The sequence below is a fragment of the Lepidochelys olivacea genome, assembly GCF_965140295.1.
Source record: "Lepidochelys olivacea isolate rLepOli2 genome assembly, chromosome: 11".
NCBI classification, from domain to species: Eukaryota; Metazoa; Chordata; order Testudines; family Cheloniidae; genus Lepidochelys; species Lepidochelys olivacea.
In genome coordinates, this window is record NC_140421.1 from 52,308,388 (window position 1) to 52,334,958 (window position 26,571).

Sequence of the window (26,571 nt, forward strand, 5' to 3'; positions counted from 1 at the left end):
ACCCAGTTGCACCCATTGCTTGTATACCCTAAACTCTCATTCAAATCAGTGGGCATTTGGTGTGTGCAAAATATGAAATATCAGGCTCCCTAATGATACAAAGTAAAGTTAAGTTCTTATGTAGGAGTAACATTTTATGCCACAAATAGTCCCATTGACTTTAATGAGCGCACTAGTAGAGTGAGTAATCTTTATTCACATTCAATATTAGAATGTGGTCTCAACTGAGATTACAGATAATCAGAAATAAAGTAACACATTTAGCAATTCAGAGATCTAGATTTTATTGTTTAGTCCACTGCCCCAAGTGGACATTAGTCTTTAGTATAACTCCATAGTCTTCAATGTCTAACATTATAGGTAACCATTCTATAAAACATGATTAGACAGTCCACACAAACAAAACCTGATTTAATGTCTTTCCTGACTTAAAGTTCTGTTGATGGCAAAACTCAAATTTCCTTCAGGAGTTATGCCCCAGGATTGAACCACTAATTTGTTTAAAAAAATGTGTTTATACATGTGACATTATTACAGTGCAAAACCAGATTCTTCGTTGGAAAGTAGAAACAATTATAAATCTAAGGAAAGTTCCTGAGTGCCATTTGGTAAAGAATCAATGATTAACGTTGATCCTTTAGAGGAAAAAAGGGACTGTTACAAGCACTTACTGAATTTTGAGGGCTACTACTTCATTTAAAGTTTAGATTTGATATGGGATCCTCATGCATTCACTTCAGATTTTTTCAAAAAATCTTGGTCAAACAAATACTAAATTTTTTTACATTCTATTTTAAATAGAAATAGAAGTTATCACAGTTGAGGAAAGTGACCCAGATTCAGCCATGGTGTAAACACCAATAGTTTCAATGGAGCTGTGCCTGCTTGCACCAAGGTTGAAGTTGGCTAACACAAGGCTGTTTGAAAGATAGTACAAAAAAGTCAAAGTGAAAAAAATAATATTTTTTGCAACATTTTACAAAGACTTCCTAACATTGTTTAAAAGTCCTACCATAGGAAACTCAGAATACTAAAGCAACATTACTGCAGTTTCCACAAAAGTGCATAAATGGTTAATGTAAAGAGCTCTGCCCATACCTGCACATTGAAAAATGACCTTCTCCTTTAAAAAAAAAAAAAAGGTCACTGTCCACTGTTCTTCCCAAAATTGCTTTAAAAAGGGTCAAACGGTCACAGGCTTGTTTTACAGATGTTTAAAAATACATGTTTCTAGTAATTTAAAAAGTGTACAATGTTTTACAAGAGAATTAAAAAAGATGCATCAATGTTTATAAAATATTTTAAGTTTTCCTTTACATTTAGTTTAGCCTGGATTAGTAATAATTTTCTAATACACCAGGCTGATGTTGGGGTTTCTTAAAGCAATGGCATTAGATTAAAATGAAACTGAAGCTGCTCATATTCTGATAATTTTCAGAAAGGTGACCAGTAGATTTAGCCCTTAGCCTATCTCTGTATATCCAAACTCATTATCCTTTACACGATCTGCTCTGTCAAACCTTCTTTAGCACATTTGGTGTGCTTTAATAGAAAAGCTTTGCTTTACAATGCTACATTACATTTATAGCTTCGGCTTACTTGGTTATACTGTACTTAATTTTATGAAGTGCTACATACATGTAATACAATATTTTGTACTTATTTATTCATGAACTAGAATAGTATAAGATAAAACTGCAAAGGTGTTTCTCTAAAGTTCATCAAAAACACAGACAAAGGCACAGATATATTTTGGACAAACGTCAGATTTTAGACAAACATCAGAACTTAAAAAATACACAGTACATACAACTTGTTTAACATTTCACATGTTAACAGCATAACATTTCAGACAGTTTAGAAAAAGAATCCAGTTCTCTTAACTGGAGCAGCATACAGGCAGAAACCACAACATTTATGTAAAGGGGAAAAACCCAATAAAATATAAACATAAGACAAGTTTTACTCAAGCTAATAAACATGAACTATATTACTCAATGGGCAAATAACTGCTCTGAGTTCAGGTGAAGACTACACATGTATATCAGCTAAAGAGTATGTATTTATGCCAGTGAGGCCATAGTCTTCATCATGGTTAAAAGGGAAGATATTCAAAATTAAAATGATAAAATATTGTTGCATTCCTATAATACATATTTTGGTGATTCAGTTTAAACCCTAAATTTAGCATCTGAGTAATTTCCTTTTAACCCAAACTTGAAACATATGGATAATTTGGCCAAGTTTCTTAGCTGGTTTGGAGGGCTCCCTTGAAATGAGTGTGTTACTGAAGTGAGTATGAAGTGACTGTGTTAAACTGTAGAGAAACACCTTACTTTGCCCTTTATGGCTACTTTGAAGCCTCTAACTGCATACTTGTCTTATAATTAAAGAGGAGGTGGCAATAGTTTGAGACCCCCTAAACAGTGGATGAATTACAAGGTGGCGAATCATTAGAGACTGCTTTGGATTTAAGACCACAGCAAGCAAAGAGCTGATTCCCCAAGGTTTTTTGAGCAAATCGGAAGTACATTATGTGGCCCATTGCAACAAAGGACACAGAAATAAGCACCAGTAAGCCGAAAGCTTCAGGGTTGGGGGCCAGGATGACCATGATGAAATGCAGCAGATCAAGAAGGTAATTCATGGAGTTCTGGACACCATTTATAATGCCTCTTTCAGACTCTATCACATTTTCTTGGAGCAACTGTGTGACAGTCAAATCAAAGGACCAGAGGCCTATTGGGAAAAACCAAAGAGGAAAAACCTTAATTATCTATATGGAAAGGTTAGATTTCCAAAGGAATCTCATTCTACAGTTATTTCTTTACCAACCCAATCTTCATTATGAGGAGCATTGATTTGAAGTCAAACATCTGGGTCAAGCTGTGCTCTCATCTGACTTGAGCAGATTTCCCACCAGTGTAACTAAGGGCAGAATTTGGCCCTTTGCTGCTATTTCTGATGAAGAGAGAACTGGTGCAACACTGAACCAAGTATGCCTGTCAAACAATGCTTTATACAACAATCCTTATTGATGAGAGAATGGAAATACTCTAGGATTGTGAAAAAATCTGGATTATCTGACACTCATACTAAAACTAAGTAAGGTAAATATTGTAATAAACATTAAATTTCTTTAACTAGTTTAAATTCTCCATGTGCAAAAGAGAAAATGTACAGATACAGTAAAATTAATTTTTTTCCAATGTAAAATTAAAGAAATTTAGAGCACATCATGTAGACTATAACTAAAGTCTACTTATTGTTTAAAGAATTTCATTCCAGTTGTCATCTCCATTTAAGGTTTGTGACTAATAAATAATAGTTCTGTCCTGTGGAGAGATTACTGTGTTGGGGGGGGTGGGGGAGTGCATGTTTTCAACTGTAAACACTGCAGGAAAGTTTGATTTCAAGAAGAAACTCATTGTAGTAGCTCCTGTGCCCGATTAATCTGTTTAGTTAGGATTTAAAATTTTCTTTGCAAGTAACCCTAAATGCATGCAAGCCAAGTACTTCCTCCTCCCAAAACAAAATGATAGAGAAGCCATAAGAGTAAGAGCAGAACTACAAAATGATAGTTATACATTGTTTCATTCATGCAATTAAACTGTTATGCTCTTTGATTCTGTTGAGATGTTAATACTAGGCTATCTAGCAAATCCTCAAAGCTTTAATTAAATATTGTCAAATATATAGCAATTTTAATTAAACATCTGCAAATACTTAATTCCTTCTCATGAGAGAATATACTACATATTTTTACACATGGTACTGAGTAAAGAAAATTATGAATTAAAGAAGGCATTGTGCAATATTATACACAAGAAACTAGGGCTACAGTAACTACATAGACCAGACTACTGCAAGATCAAATACCACAAGTTTTAGGCTTGTTATGAATCATAGAATATCAGGGTTGGAAGGGACCTCAGGAGGTCATCTAGTCCAACCCGCTGCTCAAAAGCAGGACCAATCCCCAATTAAATCATCCCAGCCAGGGCTTTGTCAAGCCTGACCTTAAAAACCTCCAAGGAAGGAGATTCTACCACCTCCCTAGGCAACGCATTCCAGTGTTTCACCACCCTCCTAGTGAAAAAGTTTTTCCTAATATCCAATCTAAACCTCCCCCACTGCAACTTGAGACCATTACTCTTTGTCCTGTCCTCTTCTACCACTGAGAATAGTCTAGAACCTTCCTCTCTGGAACCACCTCTCAGGTAGTTGAAAGCAGCTATCAAATCCCCCCTCATTCTTCTCTTCTGCAGACTAAACAATCCCAGTTCCCTCAGCCTCTCCTCATAAGTAATGTGTTCCAGACCCCTAATCATTTTTGTTGCCCTTCGCTGGACTCTTTCCAATTTATCCACATTCTTCTTGTAGTGTGGGGCCCAAAACTGGACACAGTACTCCAGATGAGGCCTCACCAATGTCGAATAGAAGGGGATGATCACGTCCTTCGATCTGCTCGCTATGCCCCTACTTATACATCCCAAAATGCCACTGGCCTTCTTGGCAACAAGGGCACACTGCTGACTCATATCCAGCTTCTCGTCCACTGTCACCCCTAGGTCCTTTTCCGCAGAATTGCTGCCTAGCCATTCGGTCCCTGGTCTGTAGCTGTGCATTGGGTTCTTCCGTCTTAAGTGCAGGACCCTGCACTTATCCTTATTGAACCTCATCAGATTTCTTTTGGCCCAATCCTCCAATTTGTCTAGGTCCCTCTGTATCCTATCCCTGCCCTCCAGCATATCTACCACTCCTCCCAGTTTAGTATCATCATCCGCAAATTTGCTGAGAGTGCAATCCACACCACCCTCCAGATCATTTATGAAGATACTGAACATGATTGCCCCAGGGGTCGGTCCTGGGGCCAGTTCACTTGACACCAGCTGCCAACTAGACACGGAGCCATTGATCACTACCCGTAAGAGTAATGAGTAAGAGTAATGCAGTCAATTGTGGGTTCTTTATTAAAATCTGAGTTTAACAAAAAGGATCTACAACTAACAGAATTAAAAATAATCACATATTAGAGATTTTAATAGACAGGCATTACTTACCAACTCTAGCAGTAATAACTCCTGCAAACAGAAGACTAACAGAGATTAAAGGCACAGAGTCAGAACTCATCTCTAGGTCACTGTTAACAGAGCTAGATCTGTTTAACCAGTTGTGCGTTCCAGTTGTAAAGGATATTTCAGACATATCAGTTGGACGTGCAGTAGGCAATGGTTGTTCTTCCAATAACCTGGTACGGATGTCAGCAAATGGGGAAACAGTCAAATCCAAAGGACTTCCAGGCATGAACACAGAAATCACACATGAGACCAAGCAGGCAAACTGGGCTATTCCAGAGATGAAGCCTGTGCGAACTAGGCCACATTTGCGACGGAGCCAGGTAAAGGCTACTGTTCCCATGATTCCAGTTATGGCCGAGGCCCCCATCAGAAGGCTTAGCACAGAACCACTCAAACCCTGAGTGTATGCATAACCTGTAGTAATGCAATCAAAGCCCAGAACAGTCATATAGAGGAACGCAAGACCCAGACCTGCAAGAAACACAGGTTGCTTGTAGTATGCAACCCATCCATCACGAAATGTGATGAAAGGTTCAGCAATCCAGGCACTACAGCTGATTTCCTTCTCCTGCTGGGGCTCAGACACTGTTACATCTTTCTCAATTAACTGGACTCCTTCAGTGGGCTTCAATTCGCTATCTGTAAAACAGAAACATAACTATTAAGTGCTTTCCTGCAAAAGAACTATGGAGTATAACTCATTATGCTGTATGTATTTAATAAAGGTGCTTCCTTTTTAGGGAGGTTTGTCATTTTAACTATATTCTGGTTAATTAGGTTACAAAAACAGCTTTGTTAAAATTATTATATTTCACATTCTACCCATGCCCTTAAATCCAGAAAGGAATAGGGGAACCAAAAATAAAATTAATTTTCATTGATTTAAAAAGCAGCTTGTTGTGTTACATTGGTGAAGAGACAGTTCTTCTCACACTAGGTTTCTTGTGAGATGTGAACACTAAGCAATGGCTTGTGCAAAATAATTTGCTTAATGACACCACTAGGCACTTATATAGAGCTTTTAGTGTTCAAAGCACTGTACAAACATTAAAAACGTTCTCAACACCCCAAGGGGTAGTAAGCAAATATTCCCCATCTTATTGGTGGGTAAATCAACATAGAGAAATAAAGTGACTTGCTGAAGGCCACTTAGGGAGTCTGTGTGAGAGCTGGGATTCTAATACAGTCATTCTTGATTTCCAATCCTAGACATCCCCCCCCCCCCACCACCACACACACCATGCCAGGTTCTCATTTTTTTGCAAACCTAGAGTCAGGAGAGAGTTGGCAAAGACTGAAAAGGCCTGTCAGCTAGAGTGGAAGCCATCACTGAAATTCAGTGTGTGTTCTGGAGTTTATTTGAACATGAAGCTTTGCACAAATCCCTGCAAACTGGAAGGCCTGTGTGAGGCATATTTACAGCCCTAACAAGTCTAGTTTTAAACCAAAGTCAAATTAATAGTGGTAATGAGACAGGTTTTCTAAACATTGCCAGTTGCTACTTGTCTTTAGTCTTAAGGAGCTTGAAGAAGCCCCATTCAGACCGCCAAGGAGCTGTACTCACCTTTTAGCCTCTTCACTTCACCCCATCACCTCTCCTATGCCGAGAGATTGGTGACAATGGCTCTTTCTGGAGCACATCACCACTGCTCCAGCATTAACCCTAGGGTTAACTGCAGGGCACTCTCCCCTATAGAGGCTAAATGTGTTCTCAGGAAGAAAAGCACTCAGTGAATGTTACTAACTAGGACCTCCTAAACTGTAATGAATAGTACTAGCAGTAGACTGCTAAGATGGCCTCATCCTTCACATCTTTTTACTCTAAGAGGCTATTATAAGTCATCCTAGAATTTACAAAGAATGTATTTAGTCTTACAATGGCCCCCCCATACATCCCCCAGGAACTACTCTGGTCCCTCCTGAAGAGCCCTAATCAAACCCTAAGTATTCGAAAGGGCAGTCCTCATTTAGTGGTACCTCATGTTTAGAGTATCTTTTTCCAGCAACCGCAACAAATTCAATATCGTTGGTAAGGATGTTTGGAAGCTCTGTTTCCTAGGTGTGTTGAGTGGTATTTCCCTGCTAGACATCTCCCTTTTTCAAAGGGAAAAATATTCTTTAGACTTCATATTCCAACATGTGCCACATTTTGGATACATTCTATAAGTGAAACTGGCTAGTTTCTGGAAGGATTCTAACTTGTGAGGTTAAGAGACCAATTCAAGGAGAGAGTGTGTACCAAAAATGTCCATTCTTTGGCTGCTGTTTATGGGGTATTCCAGCCATCTGCAACCTCAAATATTGTTACTCAAAACTAAGTTCATTGGTACCACCACCCAACACTAAAACAAGTTGCTCTAACAGTAAAGAGTAAAATCCTGAAAAGTATTGTTAAGCAAAAGAACCAAAATGGTCTATAGGAGAATAAAGTGGAAAAATGAATGGTTTCCAGTTTTGGTATGATTGATGTAGTGTATATAATAAAATATTTAAGATATCATTGATACCTTTCTGTACATTCAGTTGTTTCAGCTCTGACTCCTCAATTTTTGAAGTAGCTTTGAGAGCCAGAGCAGGGGTTTTCTGGTAGACTTTCCAGAGCAGCAGATATTCCAGACACATAGACAACAGGTTCCAGCCAGAAATGAAGCCACAGCCAATCACTGGTGAGCCAAAGGTCATTATTTGGCCAACTGCCATTGGGGCCAAGATATTGGTCAGCTGATCAATTCTTCGTACTGTAGCATTCATATCTATTATAATTTGATAAGGAAAATACTAATGAAAACTTATAGAAGATTAAAATGAATACATCTTCTGTTATATTACATATACATGAGCCAAATCCCAGTCCCTACAAAAACCAATAGCAAACCTTCTCTTGACTTCACTGGGACCAGGATTTAGCCCTTATGTATAATACTTCTGTGTCTGATGAAAATTTGTTTAATTGTATTGAGCTAATCAAACTCAGCTCCCATTGTGGTCACAGAGTTTTGTCTGAGTGAGATGTTCATGATTGAGCATACTTGGATTAAAGTAAGAGGGATAACAAATTATCAAATGTCTTCAGAATAATACTCAAATGATTCCCCTTTCATCAAAGATCACTATGCATTCCTGGCCTGATTCTGAAGCAACTCTCTTGAAGTTAGTGGGAATGCCAAATACAGAATGGATCATGACCTATGAAAAAAATATTTCTGTAATGGATGACAGACATTTCTTAAACTATCTGTACAATACTGAAACATTTATTTATTGGCTTCCTCAGTTCACCTCTAATTACAAATGACCATATGATGGGATGTTAGATGGGGTAGGATCTGAGTTACTACAGAGAATTCTTTCCTGGGTATCTGGCTGGTGACTCTTGCCCACATGCTCAGGGTTCAGCTGATTGCCATATTTGGAGTCGGGAAGGAATTTTCCTCCAAGGCAGATTGGAAGAGGCCCTTGGGGTTTTTCACCTTCGTCTGCGGCGTAGGGCATGGGTCACTTGCTGGAGGATTCTCTGCACCTTGAAGTCTTTAAACCATGATTTGAGGACTTCAATAGCTCAGACATAGGTGAGAGGTTTATTGCAGGAGTGGGTAGGTGAGATTGTGGCCTGCATTATGCAGGTCAAACTAGATCATAATTGTCCCTTTTGACCTCAATATCTAGGAGAGCAGACCTTTGATATAACTAAATTGCCTTACTGGGGCACACAGTGGTCATCAATCATTCTGCAGTTTCAGAGAGCAAAGTTCTCTCTCCCCCTTCTGTTCCAGTCACGCACAGTTAGGTGCGGTCCCCTTGGGTTTTGACATTAATATATAGCTCATAGTTCCATTCCAATAATGGAAAGAGTCCTCCCTTTTCCTTCCCCCGACCCTATAAACTTTTGCCTTACTTTTCCCAGCAAGTTGCTGTGCATATAGCAGTGACTAACCTTTATTTGCAATGAACTGGTGCCATTAGGAATAACTTTATAACTAAAAGCTCTGGAAGAGGCTTCCATCTTTAACTAAAAAGGGAGGTAGTGGAATCCCCATAACTGGAGGCTTTTAAGAACAGGTTGGACAAACTTGTCAGGGATGGTCTAGATTGAACTTGGTCCTGCCCCAGTGAAGGGGGCTAGACTTGACCTCTCGAGGTCCCTTTCGGCCCTACATTTCTGACTGTTGTGGCCGACAGAAGCCACTGTATGCTCAGCTCCCCCCCACAACAGGCCACACATGTAGGTGCTTAAATATAGATATAGGAGTCTAATTTTATGAGTCCTATTTTGGAAAAATCTTGGGCTAAGCTTTCTGTAAAAAGATGAACCAAGGGTAAACCAATATACTGGTATTTTCCCAGAGTCTGCAGAGAGCCTGAAATTGCTAATTCCTTTCAAGGAATTAACTCTGAAATCTAAAGATAAATTAAGTGTCAGTATTAATAGCCAATTCACTACTGATCAAAGCACACAAGACAGAGTTATGAAGACCTGCATGATCTACTGAGAGAGAACCTTTGAGGTTTTTAAGGTCAGGCTTGACAAAGCCCTCGCGGGGATGATTTAGTGGGGGATTGGTCCTGCTTTGAGCAGGGGGTTGGACTAGATGACCTCTTGAGGTCCCTTCCAACCCTGATATTCTATGATTCTAGGAGATTGGGAGAATAGCATTACTCCCCCACCATGAGTTAGAAGGGAAGCCATATGGGAATCAAGGTAGATGGAGAGAACCATCTGGGATAAGTGAGGAGAGAACACAGTAGCTTTTATCTGCCTGTTCTGCTAAATTACATAGCAGTGTGCCTTCTTTGTGAAAAGAGTATGAAGAGAAATAGGTTCTTTTGGCCTTTAGTCATTCTGCATATTTCACAATCAAGGTAAATATTTTACAGATATTCCTCACAATATAATCCTCATTTTGTTTTAGATACTGTTATAACTAATAAAAAACCCACACCAGACACAAAAACCTCCTTGGGAGAAGTCTATGAAATGGAACAGGTTTTCTGTGTGCCTGGGAAATAGATACCTCAATCATACAGAACAGAAATGGCCATATGATGCTGCATTAATCTGTCAGAATTGAGGAAGGACAAAAAAAGGCAATACTGTCTATTACATTAGACCTATTACATGATAGCTCTCCCCCGTCATGATAGCTCTCCCAAGTCAGGTGCACCTCTTGTTTGCACCTCTTGTTTGAGGCAGAGATGGGATGTGATTTGCTAAATACAAACAAGAAAGATTAATGAGAACCATTAACATTAAAAAGAAAAGGAGTACTTGTGGCACCTTAGAGACTAACCAATTTATTTGAGCATGAGCTTTCGTGAGCTACAGCTCACTTCATTAACATTAAGGCTCTGCAAGGGAACTTCCATCAACAACTGGTGTGTGTTTGAAGAAAATTAAGACACTACTGGTCTACAGAAGGTAATTGCTAAGAAACTACTGCAAGGTCAAAATAGGGGACAAAGAGGGAGTTTGTAATGTGATAAATAAAAATTTTTAAAAAATCAGAAAAGGTTACAAGTTGTGCACTTTACCTAATAAGAGGGTTAATCTCTCTAATGTTCAGAATATGGGATTCCCTTGATGGTAATAGATGTTGATAAATCTTAATCAAATCCTGTTAGTCAATGTATTTACTATTGAGAATTAAACAGGTGATTTGATGAAATTCTATATTTGGTTTGCAGAAATAAAACTGATCTCCCTTGATAGTGTTAGAGTTGGATTAAAACAAGTAGTAGATAGTTTTATGGCTAGGTAACTATGCTGTGATCAGAGTTTTACAACAGTCATTACTAATCTTTGTAGATATAGTGAGGAATATGGTAGGGGGAAAGCTGCCCTTTTAAACTGTTGTTCTATGTTCCGGGAGCTGTGAGAGAAGAATGTGCTGACTTCAGGGTAAAACTGCAGTCTGTTAAAAATCAAGCCCACATGTTAAGACACTTTTAGATAGTGGAAATAATGTATTTCACCTGCCAATTTGCTTCTGTCTTCACCTGCAACCACAACAATCCAGTCTCTCTGAATTGTGATTGCTGTGGCAGTGCTGGCCAAATTTGCAATATTTGCTATTGTGATAACCAGGATATAGCACATGGTCTGGAGGAAAAGGAAAGGAAAGAAGTGTTAAACATGAGTAAAATGATGGACAAAGTTAATGACTAAAAATACACAGACTTTCTTAGACAATGAAAATTATAGTTCTGTATTTTAAACCATTTCATATAAATGTTACTTTTCAGACAGTACAATGATAATATGAAGATTTAAAAACAATTATTTTATTTATTAACAAAGAGGTATGTTCCCCTGTGCCTTTTTGCAACAAAGCCAAAAACAGTAAGTAGGATTTAATGGCCTGATCCTGCATCATTGAAGCCAATGACAAAGCCTCCATTGATGTCCATGAGTACAGGAAGAGACTCAGTGGGGCAGATCCTCAGTTGTAAGAGCTCAATTGGTGTCAAACTAACAAGTTACTTTCCTTTACTAGTGACACATAAGAAGTCTTAAATTTGAGTACTTACAAGAAGCCATCCAGAGTATAAGGTCAAAAGTTGGGTCTTAAACAAGAAGACAATCATCAGGATGATACCACACAGGATGACAGATGCATTCTGTACAACCAAGGAAGTCTGAGCCACTGTTTCAGGTTAAAAAAAATATATACATAGAATCTGTGGATATTCCCCCATCTTCATGTTTGGAATTATTTAATAATTTTTTTTCTATACAAGCTATATTCTTCAAGTCCTCCCCCCGCCCCATTTTCTCTTTTAAAAATTAAAGTTTATTTATAAAGGTAAGCTGTTTTTATAGTGTGAAGGGATCTCATTTTAACTTTGAATCAACCACCGTTTTACAGTCTATACACAGAATCAAATTCATTCTTAGTGTAGTTCCACTGACCTAGTAGTATAATACAATGAGAAAAATAGGCATTTTCCTCCATTCAGCAAGACTTCCAAACACTGTTTTTAAAAAAAGTGAGTGCTATTGTGTAAATGCTTTAAAATTAATTTTCATTTTACAGAACAGGGTTTTCAATTAATGTAACTACATAAGAGGTGACTGAAGAGAACATACAAGAGCAACAGATTACAAAGGCAGTTCTAATATACAGTGTGGAATATTTCCAGACAGAAGGAAGTCAGCAAGGAAGTGTTAAATTATGTTGTCAGATTACTGGAGTCCAGGAAACCGATTCTGCAATCCTTATTTAGGCAAAATTCACATGGATTTCACCCTCTCTCTCTAGCTACAATTAAGAGTTTTGCATGAATAAGGAATAGATCAGAGCCTAAAATTGGTGTTCTCTTATCTTTGATGTTATCCATACAGAATTGTTTAGTCCATTATTATTCTGAATAGTTTCATATTTCTAGATGGTTAGTAAATTAAGCCTGGTTTTCATATTTAACCAGCTGATCTTTTTAGCATGCCATTATGTGGATAGCTGCTTTAGATGGCTTCCTCTTCCAACTCTAATTTGAGTCACCCCATAATAGCTTGAGTCACCCCATAATAGCTTGAGTCACCCCATAATAGCTTGAGTCACCCCATAATAAAGTAATAGCTTCCACTAAGGTTGCTAACCTTTAAGCCTTGGGTTCTTGTCCACCCAATCTCCGATAATGGCTCCCAAAAGGAGAACTGATCCTGCCACAACCAGTCCATAGACAGCAGTCAAGAGTAGGCTGTTTCCATAAAGTTCAACCAGAAAGACAGATACTGCAAAGTGCCACATCCGATCTCCCTTAAATAAGAAAAAAATTTGTATCAGTATTTGCATTTTGCTAGATGGTAGCTGATTTCCATGTTTTAATAGCTCCACAAAGAATACCTATGTGAACATTGCATTTAAGAACTTTGTTACTACCTCCCTGTCCATCCCTCCTGCTCCCAATATAAGCCCTATCTACCATTCAGTGCATGATGCACCCTTCAACGTCAGCAGGAGCCGAGGTCCAAATCAATATTATTATTGGCCCCAATTAATGTTGGTTATCCCCAATACATCATAGTACCAAAGGCTTTCTATGGTAGTATTACGAGCCAAAATTCTGTCCTTAGTTACAACCAAGAAGCCAGAGAAAGACTAATTTTTATGAAGATTCTTCATCTCAGATGTCTCCAACAGCTACAAACGTATTTGTTTAAGCTTACCATCATCAGTGCTCTTTTAGAAAATGTAACTTTGTCCATGTGAAACTAAAGTTTCAAAGGGTGGAACTAAGCAACTCTGTCATCTATTCTAGCTGTAAAAGTTTAAAAGGACACTGCCAACTTTAATCAGCACTTCTGTCTGAATACATTTCACCTACAAAATACCTTCTAAGACAGAGGTGGGCAAACTACTGCCTGCGGGCTACATCTGGCCCACAGGACCCTCCTGCCCAGCCCCTGAGCTCCTAGCCCAGGAGGCTGTCCCCCAGCCCCTCTCCTGCTGTTCCCCCGCCCCCACGGCCTCACCTTGCTGCGCTGCTGGCACAATGCTCAGGATGGCGAGCTCCTGGGGCAGCACAGTTGCAGAGCCTGGCCTGACCAGGTGCTCTGAGCTGCGCTGTGCGTAGCTGGCTCCAGCCACCAGTGTTCCAGGCAGCGCAGTAAGGGGGCAGGGAGTTGGATAGAGGGCAGGGGAGTTTGGGGGGGCAGGCATGGACAGAGGTCGGGGTGGTCAGAGGGTGGGGAACAGGTCCCACGGGGGCTGTCAGGGGGCAAAGGGGGAAATCAGGAAGGAAAAAAGAGGGGTTGGATGGGGTGGCAGGAGGCAGTCAGGGGACAGGGAGAAGGGATGGTTGGATGTGGTGGGGGGAACGGGGGACAGTCAGGGGGCGGGGTTCCAGGGGCATGGCCTCAGGAGGCAAGAAGCAAGGGGGTGGGGGGAGAAGAGAAGAGAGATCTGGTGCAGGGGCTGGACCATGCCTGGCTGTTTGGGGAGGCACAGCCTCCCCTAACCGGCCCTCCATACAATTTCTGGAGCCTGATGTGGCCCTCAGGCTGAAAAGTTTGCCTGCCCCTGTTGTAACTGCTAACTGAAAGAGAGCAGAGAAGCTGATTTCCTAGGTAGTCAGTTACCATTTCTTTTGGTATTGTTTCCACTGTGAAGAGTCAGATTCCTTTGGCATTTGTACAGAGCTTCTACTTAGGAAAACATGACTGGAAAACCACAAATTAGTAGGGAGACAGGGGGCAGGTGTTGAATATGAAACCAGATTTTAATTCAGTTTTTGAAATTGACTAGATTTCAAATTAAGCATCCTTAAGTTTCCAACAGAAGAGTGGTATTTAGAAATAATGTATCCTTCCTGTATTGTAGTACCAACAAGATGATGCAGAACTTATGATAGCAATTGCAATAGTTTAAAAACAACTAAGTGTTAAAGATATTCAAGGATCTATGTAAAGGCAGCCATTCTTAAATTTTAAAAAAAGTTTCCATTATTATGATTCACTAACAATGCTGTGCAATACACATATCCACAGCTGGTCATTGAATATTTTATGTTTACTTTATTTATTTAGGCCACATAATTTAGGTCATTAGCCCAATTTACTTTAGAAATATATTGCAACAAATGCATTGCAGAAGTTGTGTACTATGGCAGACAGTTTGGTTAAGGAGAGTCCCTAATGTTAATCTATTATAGAATATACATTCTTCAGATATCTGCCTCTTCAAAGGCTCAGTAATCATTTTCCGTGCGGTACAAAGGACTTTGAAATGTAGTGTTCCAAGTTTGTTAAAAAAATTTTTTTTTGTTGCAAGACCAGAAACTGAGTAATCTGTAACAAGTTGAACAAGATGACAATAAAGGAAAAGGCCTCCAAAGTGTCACTTCATTTGGGACCAAATTCATTGTTGCTGAAAGTCCAGGGGAGTAGCAGTGATATACCCCAGTGATGAATTTGGCTTTTGGGATTCTTTAGAATACACGCACTGAGGCTCTTCTGGAGATGAGTTGCTCCAAACGCTCACAAATTTAAAAGCTATCATTTATGCAAGTGCCTGTGATAGCTGTCAGAAGCAGGGCCACATGAATTACTGGGGCTCAAGACAAAATCTGAAACTGAGGCCCCTGTGGAGGGAGGGTTGGAGAGCAAGTCTACCCCACATTCACATTGTAGCGGTAGATGTTGTCCTGGGGACCTGGGCCCACTCACTCCTGGCATTGCAACCTTTTGCACAGAATCACACCACCACTCAAATTTGGTCTGGCCACCCCCACCGTAATGGGGATGCAGCTGGGACAAACATAAGCAGTGCTGGTGCACCAGGTCACAACACCGTTCACTCAAATTCCACAGGCTTGGGACCATGCAGACAGGCAGACCCCCAACAATTGACTTGACTTCTCCATGTGTAAGGACAAAAAAAATTTCCCTCTAACATGCTATGCTTACATTCCTTATTTGTGAGAGGGGTGTAAAAGTATGCATAATTTAATTTTCATAAATGGAACTTAAGTGTCTTTCTGAATCAAGAGAATTCAGTATGATTCAAGCTACTTATTCAACTTTCACTTACAAATATATGTAGGTGGTCACTGAACCCTAAATTCTGCCTAACCTATTTGATTGTTCATTCAGGTAGAAAGTTAATTCAGGAGAAAGCACTACTTTCATAATGATGCAGGCCTGATATACTTCTATTCCTGCATCAAAGTTTTAGTTGTTGAAATTGATTAAATAAAAAAGGAGCTTTATGGAACCCCTGCCCGCATACACCTTTTTAAATATTGGAAAATGATGCACTGTGACAGCTGTTACTCTCAAGGTAAAATCCTGGTCTCACTGAAGTCAATGGCAAACTCCAATTGATTTAAATGCACTCAAGATTTCTCCCTCAGTATCTGCAGGCCAAGATCTTGCTACTGGAGACTAAGAACCCAAATACATATTAAGTGTAGCCTTCTCTTGGTTCCCTATGCCTGTACTACATTGTATGAACATGGACAGTACTCTAGCTTTTATTAATGCAAAAAATTTTAAAAAGCAGTTTTGTCTTATTTAGACTGTGATAGTGCTCAAAGCTACTGCTACAGAATCAGTTGAGGAGTTCATTAACTGAACAATTTCATCCATTGTGTTCACCCACAGTACTTTCATACTATTCCACATCGCCTCAACTTCTCCAAAGCTAGCTGTTTTCAACAGGGGAAGCACACTGGTCTTTAAAAAAAAAAGAAGTCAGAGATCATCAATTAGTGGCACAGAACAACAGTGAATTAAAAAGTAAGCAGCACAAACAGAAAGTAACTACCCAGTTATGCATTTATAATGGAAACCACCGCACGTCCGGGAGTGCTGCAGCACACCCCACAGCTCTAGTTCCAGGACTTATGCCTGAATGAAAAGGCAGAACTACATAACATGCTTAATCCTGCTATTCTTGAGATCTTTCTTATCATTCATAACATGGATATTAAACCGCATTTCTGTATGAATGAAAACTATTATCCTAACCATTCCTCTTAACAGCAGTTCGATGATTTTAGCACTGTATTATACTAGTACTGTATATAGTTGATAGAATAAGGTTTAAGGCCCAGATCCCCAGAGGTATTTAGGCTCCTAACTTCCACTGATTTGAAGATATCTGTGGAACTGGGCCTAAGGCACCAGCTCAGTAAAGCATGTAGCTTGTCCTTGGCTTCTGCCATACTTTAGCAAAGCACCTAAATGCGTGCTTAACTGGGGCTTAATAGCCTTATTCAGGGCCTCCTTCAGGTCTCTGACCGATGGATCGTAGAGATAAGAGGCAAGTATGTTTAATCAGTTACAGTTTCTTCCTGTATTTAAGAACAGGTGCTTAAGTTGATTAGATTTTCCCCAACTAGAGTAAGAGAGGTTTATCTATATAAAATTATGTATTTTGAATACAGATCACTGATATTTCAGAATGAAAACTATACAAAAGCCATTTCAAAGGTCTGGGTTGAGGTGTTTCCATCTTGAGGGGCAGAGAAAAACCAAACGAAAACCAAAAATAACTTTCCCCTTCTTTCCTCCTCCCCCCTCTCTCTATTATTGAAGGTCTTATTTTAGGCTCCAAAGACGAATTATTGTGGGTTAAAGAACTTTCTAGACAAGTGCAGGACTGAGCCTTAAAAGTTAGACTAAACTTCTGTTGCTGAAATAGGAGTTTTCCTGATTTGGGACAGCGGATTCAGACCCTCAATTGGGTTTTTGAAATCAATAAAGGTGTATTAGTGTTTAATATTTCTAAAAACTGACATTTTTGTTAAACAAACATCTTTTTCACTCAACTGTTTGCAGTAGTCCAGATTATTATCCTAAATTCTGATTCAGTCACTCTTATTCATGTTGAATGATGCCTTACCTTAATCTGCAGTATCCCCATTGATGGATTTCAGTGGGACCATTCACATAAGGTGCCACTCAATGTTAGTAGCAATAGCAGAATCAGGCTCAATGTGCTGCTAGTTAAGATATGTTCAGTCAACAAAACGCACACTACTTCTCATAGCAGCAGCACCAACGAAGTCGTTGGACTAAAATAATTCATTGCTATATAGCACCTGTTTAAACCTAAAGTTTATTCTCTCTCCAGGCCTTCTTAGGGGGAACACAACTGCGATTGTTTACATTAATGAAAGTGAGGCATACAACCTTGTAGTCCTAGAACAGAGTGTTCAGTGCTGTACAAAGTACATACCAAGCCAGTCCCTGCCTCAGATTTTACAAATTAGAACAGACATAGAAAGACAAGAATGAGTTACTTTAAAAAAAAAAAAAAGTGCTTTTACTCATCGTAATTAATACTTGTCATTCACTTGCAAGATACTGGATTAAGATGATATTAAACAATGTAGCATTTCTCAGGCTAGATTTTGCCACTCCATAGTATTTTAATGAACTGGGAGATCATTTCATCCAAATCAGTTTCTAGATCTACTTCGTTCACTTTGAAGCACTGTAAATTGCTAATGAAGGTTGGTTTAGATACAGGAGAAAGTGTTTCAGTAAATAGGCACTTTGCTACCGGTAAGGATGTTACTGTTTCAGAAAAACAGAAGTTTGTTAATAAGCACAGAGACAAGGAAATCCATTGTACAACATTCAGTAATTTACATTGCTGGACAGGTATACAAACCCTTCAAATTATAAAAATCAAGGACAAAGCAGTACAAAATATACTTTGATAGGGCTCAATTTTGTTATCCTCCACTCACTTTGAGTAGTATTTACTGTTTAACAAGCCTTACTGGTTTCAATGACGTTCCTCAAGGAGTAAGGTATTACTCCGTGTGCGTAAGGGTAGTGAATCAGGCCCTTACACAATTGTGAGCACTGCACTTTTATTTATTAGAATATTAGCAAATACACTGTACCATATCATGTGAAGATTATGAAGACTTAGTGAGAGCTCACCACAGCACTTTTGCAATTAAGTCTTTGCCAAAGACCACCTTTGCTACATGAATTATAGCATGCAGTGCAGATCAGTCAAAAGCAGATTAAGGCGGTTCCACTGCGCGATGTAACTAAATATTTTTTTCCACTTACCCAAGTGGACAGTGAATGTCCAAGATAAAGAAGAAACTTTGCAGATGTAAAATAACTGACACAGGATCCTAAAAATAAAGTGAGAGATAAATGCTAAAGAGGATTCAGATGCATTTGCCTATTTGGCATCTTCCTTGGTTGCTACTAAGTTTTATTCATTTTAAAGTCAGCAATCTCTACACTGCAAAAGTCTTTTATTGCAAAAATAAGCTAAGATGTTTGCTATACATGTTTTAATTCCACACACTGGAATAGCTACAGCATAGCAATTGTGCAAGAGAAAAAGCCATTATACTAAATGAAGAAACACTGAATATTTCAACAGGTCTTACTAGCTAAATATACACAAAGTTTGGAGCGTATTTACATTGTGCCACCCGATTGCACCCCATCCAACATGCAATACCAGTGTTTCTCAATGACCAGTCTGCAGACCAACACCAATCCCTGAGATCTCTCTGACAGAGTGTAGGAAAAAGAACAGGAGTACTTGTGGCAACTTAGAGACTAACAAATTTACTTGAGCATAAGCTTTTGTGGGCTACAGCCCACTTCATTGGATGCATGGAGTGGAAAATACAGTATGATGATTTTATATACATAGAGAACATGAAACAATGGGTATTACCATACGTTGCAAATAGTTCAAGTTTAAGTTTCATCAGGGGAAATTTGAATCTCAAGACTGAGGTCTTCAGCTCCAGTCTGGATCACTCTGATATTGGACTGTAACCTATGGAACTAATTCTGGAAGAACTATTTGCAACGTATGGTAACACCCATTGTTTCATGTTCCCCGTGTATATAAAATCATCCTACTGTATTTTCCACTCCATGCATCCGATGAAGTGAGCTGTAGCCCACAAAAGCTTATGCTCAAGTAAATTTGTTAGTCTCTAAGGTGCCACAAGTACTCCTGTTCTTTTTGTGGATACAGACTAACACGGTTGCTACTCTGAAACCCGTCATTATGCAAGGCACAGAGTTTAGGAAGGCAGCAAGCTGGTCCCTGGTATCAAAAAGGTTGAGAAACACTGCACTACACCACCTATGTATGCACCCTTTCCACACTGCACTCTATACACAGCACGCATACATGTTAGGCTGAAGTTCAACCTCAAGTCACTAGACTTGATGTAAGAATTACAGAATGTAATTCTATGGCCTGTGTTACAGAATCACAGAAAAGTAGGGCAGGAGCTCACACTACACCAGGGGTTCTCAAACTTCGTTGCACCGCAACCCCCTTTGGGCAATAAAAATTACTATGCAACCCCAGGGGGGAGGAGGGGGAAGGACTGAAACCTGAGCCTGCCCAAGCCCCCAGTGGGTAGGGGGCCAAAGCCAAAGCCCAAGGGCTTCAGCCTCAGGCAGGGGGCCTGTCACCTGAGTCCCGATGCCCAGGTCTGAAGCCATTGGGCTCTGGTCACAGGGGCCAACAAGTCTAAGCCAGCCCTGGCAACCCCATTAAAATGGGGTCCAAACTCACTTTGGGGTCCCAACCCACAGCTTGAGAACTGCTGCACTACCTGATCAACAGGAACCTTTCTGGCCTCAATATCTCTGTATTACCCACTGCAGCTGAGCCGCACAATGCCATGCCCCCTTCCCCTGTGACCCCCGCATGTGAGCGGCATGGGGTGAAGTGCCACCCCCGCACCCACTCGCACTCCTGCCCAAGCAGCGCGCCCCACAAACGCGCTGCGTCCCTTCTCTAGCAGCCGCCTTCGGCCAGCAGCCCCACCGCGCAGCCTGGTCCTCCCCGCAGGATACTGACCACAGCAGCCTCCGCCGCCTGTCTGCTCCGCTGCCCGAGCCATGTCAGCTTGCGCCCCGACTCCCGCTCGCTCTTCTGCGCTGCCAGTCCCGTACCCCAGCCGCGGGCACAGCGGGGGAGACGCACGGGGAGAGGAGGGGGCACGGCTTCTCCGAATGTTTGTCTTCCCCAACTTAGCTATCACTGTAGCTGAAGTCGGGGAGCGATAGCCTTATGCGCAGCGGCTGGAGGGCCTGCGCTCCACCGCCGGCGGGTCCCAGCCAGGCGCCCAGCTCCCGCGGCCGCTCCTACGGGCAGCCTAAGGGGCTCGCCGCCCTTTATAGCCTGGCTGGGCCGAAGGAGCGGCCTATCAGCGTCCAGCTGATCTGCATATTTCCCGGAGGCATTCCCTCTGGGAATATCCTATATTTAGCACACGCCCACGAACTCAGCATGCTCAGTAACAGCTGCCGAAGCCACTGCCCTTCACCCTGCCCGTACGAGCGGAAGATTCTGCTGGTCCTTTTTGAGAGGGGTTAAATTGGCGGAGGGGGCAGGCCAGGGTCTGAGCAAGGGGCGAAAGAAAGCCTCCCCCAGCCCCGCCCTGCCTATGGCGTGGGGGTCGCGGAGGGATAAAGGAGCGACGCGGCAGGGACGGCAGTTGAGGCGGCGGTGGGGCGCGCGCAGGATGGAAGAGGAGGGGAGGGGCAGGCCAGGCCAGGCCAGGCCAGGCGTAGAGAGCGGGCGGCGCGCCCCGTAGGCGCCTGGCTCTGTGTCCCCGCCCGAGGGGCAAACCTTCACGTCTTAAAACGTTGTAACCCTGCTTCGCCGTGGCAGAGTAAGTCAAACCCCATCCTGAGCATGAAGCGTGTTAATGAAGTAGGTGGCACCAGGGTCTCAGAACAGGTCAGGCTGAACGCTTTGTCCCTGTCCCTCGCCTCGACTCCTGAAGGGTGTAAGCAGGCAGTACTTTAACAACCTGTTTCATGTATTGATTGCTGGATTCCCCCGCTGGAAAACCCACTGGCGTTTGAGGTTAGGAAGCCTTCGCTGTAACTCACGTTTATTAAGAGGGGACTCTAATATTAAGTAATAAGGGAAAGGAAGAGAACAAGGAAAACGTTCTGCTAGTACACTGGGGTGTGTGTGTATTTCATCTATCTATCTATATCTATAGATGATAGATATGTCATCTTATGATCCACTAGGACAAGAAGAAAATAGAAACATATTAAGTCAGATCTCATGAGTCCAGTATTGCCAACCCCAATCATGAGATTGGTTTACAAAAATCATTGATTAAAAAAAATAAATGTTGGGTTCTTCCTATTTTCCTTTTGGGTTTTAAGCCTTTAGGGTTCTCAAGCTTTTCTGAACCATGAGGTCTAGAAATTTACTTTAAAAATCAAGCTGAGATTCTTGCCTAATCAAATGACTCAAGAAATTGAGTCTTCAGAGAAAACACCAAATGTAAGAGCCATGCTAAAATCACAAGGGTTGGCAGTAGTGTGAGTCATAGCTTTCAAAGTGCATATATAGTCAAAGCTCCTTTGGAGTATGAAGCAAGGGACCAACAAAAAATTGGTTGCTTAACAGAGTTGCCATAATTGCCTAATAAATAGTACATTCACAGGGCAGTGGTTTTCAAACTTTTTCTGGGGACCCCGTTGAAGAAAGTTGTTGATGCCCGTGACCCAACGGAGCTGAGGCTGAGGGGTTTGGGGTGTGGGAGGGACTTGGAGCTGGGGCAGAGGATTGGGGTACAGGGGTGACAGCTATGGGGTGGTGCTGGGAATTAAGGTTTCAGGGTGTGGGAGGGGGCTTTTGGCTGTGGCAGGGGATTGGGGTGCAGGAGGGGGTCAGGGCTCTGGGATGGGGGTGCAGGCTTTGGGGTGGGGCCAAGGGATGTGGGGTTTGGAGTGCAGGAGGGGCTCTGGGTTTGGGGGGGCTCAGGGCTGCAGCAGGGAATTGGGGTGCGGATTTACCTCTGGTGGCTCCTGGTCAGCGGCACAGCTGGGGTGCAGAGGCAGGCTTCCCACTTGTCCTGGCACTGCGGCCCGTGCTGCGCCTGAAGCGGCCAGCAGCAGGTACAGCTCCTAGGTGGAGGTGCGCAAGCAGCTCTGCACGGCTCTCGCCCGCAGGCACCGCCCCCCTCCCCAGCTCCCATTGGCCGGGAACTGGCCAATGGGAGTGCAGAGTCCTTTGGCCCCCCTGCCTAGAAGCCGGATCCGCTGCTGGCTACTTCTGGGGTGCAGCTCAGTGTTGGAGCAGGTAGGCAGTAGCCTGCCTTCGCTGAGCAGCACCACTGACAGGACTTTTAACGTCCCAGTCAGCCATGCTGACCAGAGCAACCCAGTGTCTTACATTCCACAACCCAACCCCAACTTTGAAAAATGCTGGTTTAGGGTGATCTTTTAAGATCTGAGCTAGCCCAGTAAAGGTGGTCTCTACTACAGGTTTCACTATACTTCTTTCCACACCATATGGGTAACCTGCAGCATTCACTGTGAGCAGAAATTACAGAAACAAATAATTCTGTAGAATTTTTAAATGGTAGATATTTAAATGAACATTTCCAATATACAGATTTTCTAGCTAGGATGTCATGCAGATGTTTTAAGGAATATCAAATCTTGTGCTTCACAGTTCACAATGATTGCTCCTGATGGCGCCATGTGGGAGACTTATCTTCCCATTGTAGAGCAGCAGTTCTCAAACTATGGTTTGGGACCCCAAAGTGGGTCACGACCCCATTTTATTGGGGTTGCCAGAGCTGTGTTAGACTTGCTGGGGCCCAGGGCCGAAGCCCAAGCACCACTAGGCTGTGGGCTCAAGCTTTGTCTTTAGCCCTGGGTAGCAGAGCTCAGGCTTGGGCTTGAGCCCTAGGTGGCGGGGCTCAGGCCCCTCGTGGCGCTGACGCTCTTTGGCTTCGGCTTTCCCCTGCCCAGGGCAGCAGGGCTGGCGGAGGGGCTCAGGCTTTGTCTTTGTCTCCCCCCCCCCCCACCTGAGCTGCAGGGCTCAGCGGGTTCGGGCAGGTTCAGGCTTTGGTCCGCCATCCTGGGGATGTGTAGTAATTTTTGTCATCAGAATGGGGTGGTGGTGCAATGAAGTTTGAGAACCCCTGTGCATTGCAAAATTGGCCTGGTGAATTTATGGGAGAGGATTTTCTTCCCCAGAAATAGTACGTATATAGGTCATTGCTGGAGGCAGGATACCAACCTCTATGGTCCAGTAATCCATTCTGGTATGGTCACTCCTGTGATCCTGTTCAAAGTATTTCTCCATTAAAGAGGTGGCTATGTTTTTTATCAATGAATCACAGTTTATTCTTTGTATAAAAAGAACCCTACCCTTGGAAAAAGTAATACACCTGTACATAAAAAAGGACTACAATTACTATTTTTATGGGGAGATTGTATATCCTGAAATTAGTTTAGTGGTTTTTCCATAGTGTATATTAACTAGAAAATGCACCAGTTCTTTCTCTCAGGTTGGGATCAAAGGGAGAGGAAGTTTTGGGAATGGCCATATTACAAAGCCTAAGTGCCTTCATTGTACTGTACTTCATCAGCAGGTAAAATTTCTGTGTATAGCACTTGACCTTTTTCCTAGTAGCAAACAGTTACTATTATGACATTAAATAAATTTAACGAATATTTAGTTGATTATTAGACCTATTTACTAAAGGCTTGATTCTGCTTCATTTACTCACAAAGAATAGTACTTTACTCTTTGAGTAGTCCCATTGATTTCATGGGGAGTACCTGTGGAGTATGACATTACTCAAAGGATTTTAAACCTTATGCTTCAGTGTTTAAACCAATCTCTAGCTATAAGACGCCAGGTAAGACCTGTGTGAAAGGCAGGTTATCCCACATCTGGTTTCTAACATTCCCTCCTCTGCAGCTTCTAGTTCTGACCACTGTCCGAGAGAGGATACTGGCCTCACAGGAGAGTGGTTCTGATCCAGTATGTCAACTTCAATGTTTCTGTGTTTGAGAAGCAGAACTGGGCCGGAAATAGTTTTCTATTAAATTGCTATGATCCTTCAAATACATTTGATGCCAACGAACCATGTCAGGAAAACACTACTAAACCAGAGTTTTGGTCATGCTTTTTCTTTTCTGAGCTTCCCATGATGAAAGCTGGATGAATTAAAATACAAAAACACAAATACAATAAAAATACAAAATACAATATAAAGAATACAAATAACAACTGGAATGACTCCATACACATTACAAATGGTACATTATATTGTAAGATTGAAAACAATGTCCTCATTGTTTCTTCTGCACCTTTACTACACAAATGACCCCTCTGCCCAATTTTGTGGTGGTTAGAGTATGAAATTTGGATTCCGAAAGACTAGTTTCTGTTCCTGGTTTTGCCACTGATTTTAGGGTCTTTGCCAAGACACTTATTAACCACTCTGTGTCTCAGTTTCCTCGTCTTTAAAATGGGATAACAATATTTTCTTTAGAGGATTGTTGTGAGTCCTAATAAATTAGTTTAAGTGCTTTAAGATCTTTGTATAAAAGGTACTATATAAGTTCAAATAATTAATATTAAGGTATCCAATACAGCCAATGAATAATTTTAAACTGAATTGCGCTGCTAAGACATCATGAATATTTCTAAGGATGGAGTCTCATTCTGGAACATTAGTTCATTGGAATCTTTACATCACAATATTTACAAGTTTTAACTGGATCTTTGGAAGAGCTTAATGGCTGGAAGTTGTATGAGAGGAGATCCCTGTTCGACTTGACTTAGACCAGGCTGTGCAATCTTGCAGTAATAACTTACACAATTTTGGGGATGCTACAGCAGTAGAGGCAGCTTAAAGGTATAGCTTTGAATCTGAGCCTGGGACCCTAAAACCTGCACCTTCATTGAGAAAGAGGGAGATTTTGAAGGCCCTCTTGGATCCAAGGACCCATCTTTTGACTGTGTCTGGGTGCTTAAAGTTAGGCTTCTAAACCTGTATTTAGACTCCTAAATAATAGTAGCTGGGATTTTCAAAGCTATTAAAGAGACTTCAATAGAATTTGTGGACACCCTCCATAGTGAAGGCAAACAGTGGCTGCAGGAGCCCTGGATCATGTGTATGTATTTACCTGGGGCCCAGAGCCAGTGAAGAGATATGGGGCATCCTTGCAGATGGCCGTGGCCTCCCACAGATCACCTGGGATATGTATATTTATGGACAAACTCCACCCTCCAAGATAATAATCCAGATACTTCCTCCTCTTTACTCCATCATGTGTGTTTTCACATAGGAAGGGTTGATCAAGGCCTTTCTTTTTAATTAAACCAAAACCGATATCATCATGTAGATATTTCTTCACATAAAAAAAAAATCCTTTGGAGTCTCTGCTTAATATCCACATGTAGACTATGCAGGGGAAAAATTAAAATGCTGTCCTTTGTTTTTCAAGCTCTCTTAATTCTACAAAGCTATCTCTGAACAGGCACAGGAATAAATACAAATACACTGTAGATACATTATAATCTTCCTAGACAAATTGTTTATTGGATCAACAGTTCTAAAAGCTCTCAGGCTTTATTTAACAAACAGATAAAGTTGTTTTCTTTAGTTAAAGTAGTTTTCAGTTATAGCCTAGGAGAAGAAATACAACTGTTGAAGTGGTTTTGGATTTTTAAATAACAGATTAATAACTAAAACGATTTGCAGTTCACACAAGATAGAAAGGACTTCTTTAATGAGACAGACCAGAAAGAGCAGATGATATAAAACAGGAAAAATGTGGCATATCCAAACTGTCTCTGACTAACAGAGACAGTTGTAACAATAACATTGCAAAGGTGCAACAGCAGGAAGTGTTTTAATTATTAGTATGTGTGTAATTGTGACATAAACTGGATTAAAGGGATATTGAAATATATTTCCAGAAAAAATACTGACATAAAAAGTATTTGGGGATAGTATGTGCCTTTAAGCCATTGCCCACATCAGTGGCAGTATCTAGAGGCACTGAGGCTGTAGCAGAGATGCTGCAACCAGAGCCCTATCTATGCTAGGAAATTTTACAAAATAATTCCCACCAGTTCTACCACTGATTCAGAAGTGCTGGTGTCAGCATGAGACTTCACATAGAATAAGATCCTCTATCCAGATTACTTAAAGATTTTAGTAAGTTTAATTAACATGATGGTAAAAAGCACCAGAGGCTGCTGGAACC

General features: G+C 41.2%; 1 protein-coding gene and 1 long non-coding RNA gene across 7 annotated transcripts in view; one reads left to right on the plus strand and one right to left on the minus strand.

Moving 5' to 3' along the window:
• Window positions 1–267: 267 nt before the first annotated feature.
• On the minus strand, window positions 268–20,658 carry SLC40A1 (solute carrier family 40 member 1). Of its 4 annotated transcripts, XM_084643604.1 has the most exons (8): window positions 20,387–20,657; window positions 18,610–18,677; window positions 12,676–12,835; window positions 11,607–11,722; window positions 11,052–11,178; window positions 7,589–7,834; window positions 5,064–5,720; window positions 268–2,739 (listed from the first exon to the last, which is right to left on the minus strand). In XM_084643604.1, exons 1-8 carry the CDS (start codon window positions 20,427–20,429, stop codon window positions 2,420–2,422), a joined length of 1,737 nt encoding a protein of 578 aa, XP_084499730.1. In that variant the 5' UTR covers window positions 20,430–20,657; the 3' UTR covers window positions 268–2,419. The 4 variants fall into 4 exon arrangements, with proteins under 4 accessions (XP_084499730.1, XP_084499731.1, XP_084499733.1 ...); XM_084643605.1 differs by lacking the exon at window positions 18,610–18,677 and having other exon boundaries at window positions 20,387–20,656; XM_084643607.1 differs by lacking the exons at window positions 11,607–11,722; window positions 18,610–18,677 and having other exon boundaries at window positions 20,387–20,658.
• A 117-nt stretch (window positions 20,659–20,775) lies between these two features.
• The window catches only part of LOC311528504, a 69,010-nt gene continuing 63,214 nt past the window's right edge, over window positions 20,776–26,571 (plus strand). For all 3 annotated transcript variants that reach the window (XR_014713614.1, XR_014713615.1, XR_014713616.1), the window contains exon 1: window positions 20,776–21,203. This is a non-coding gene — a long non-coding RNA (uncharacterized lncRNA). The remainder of the gene's footprint in view (window positions 21,204–26,571) is intronic.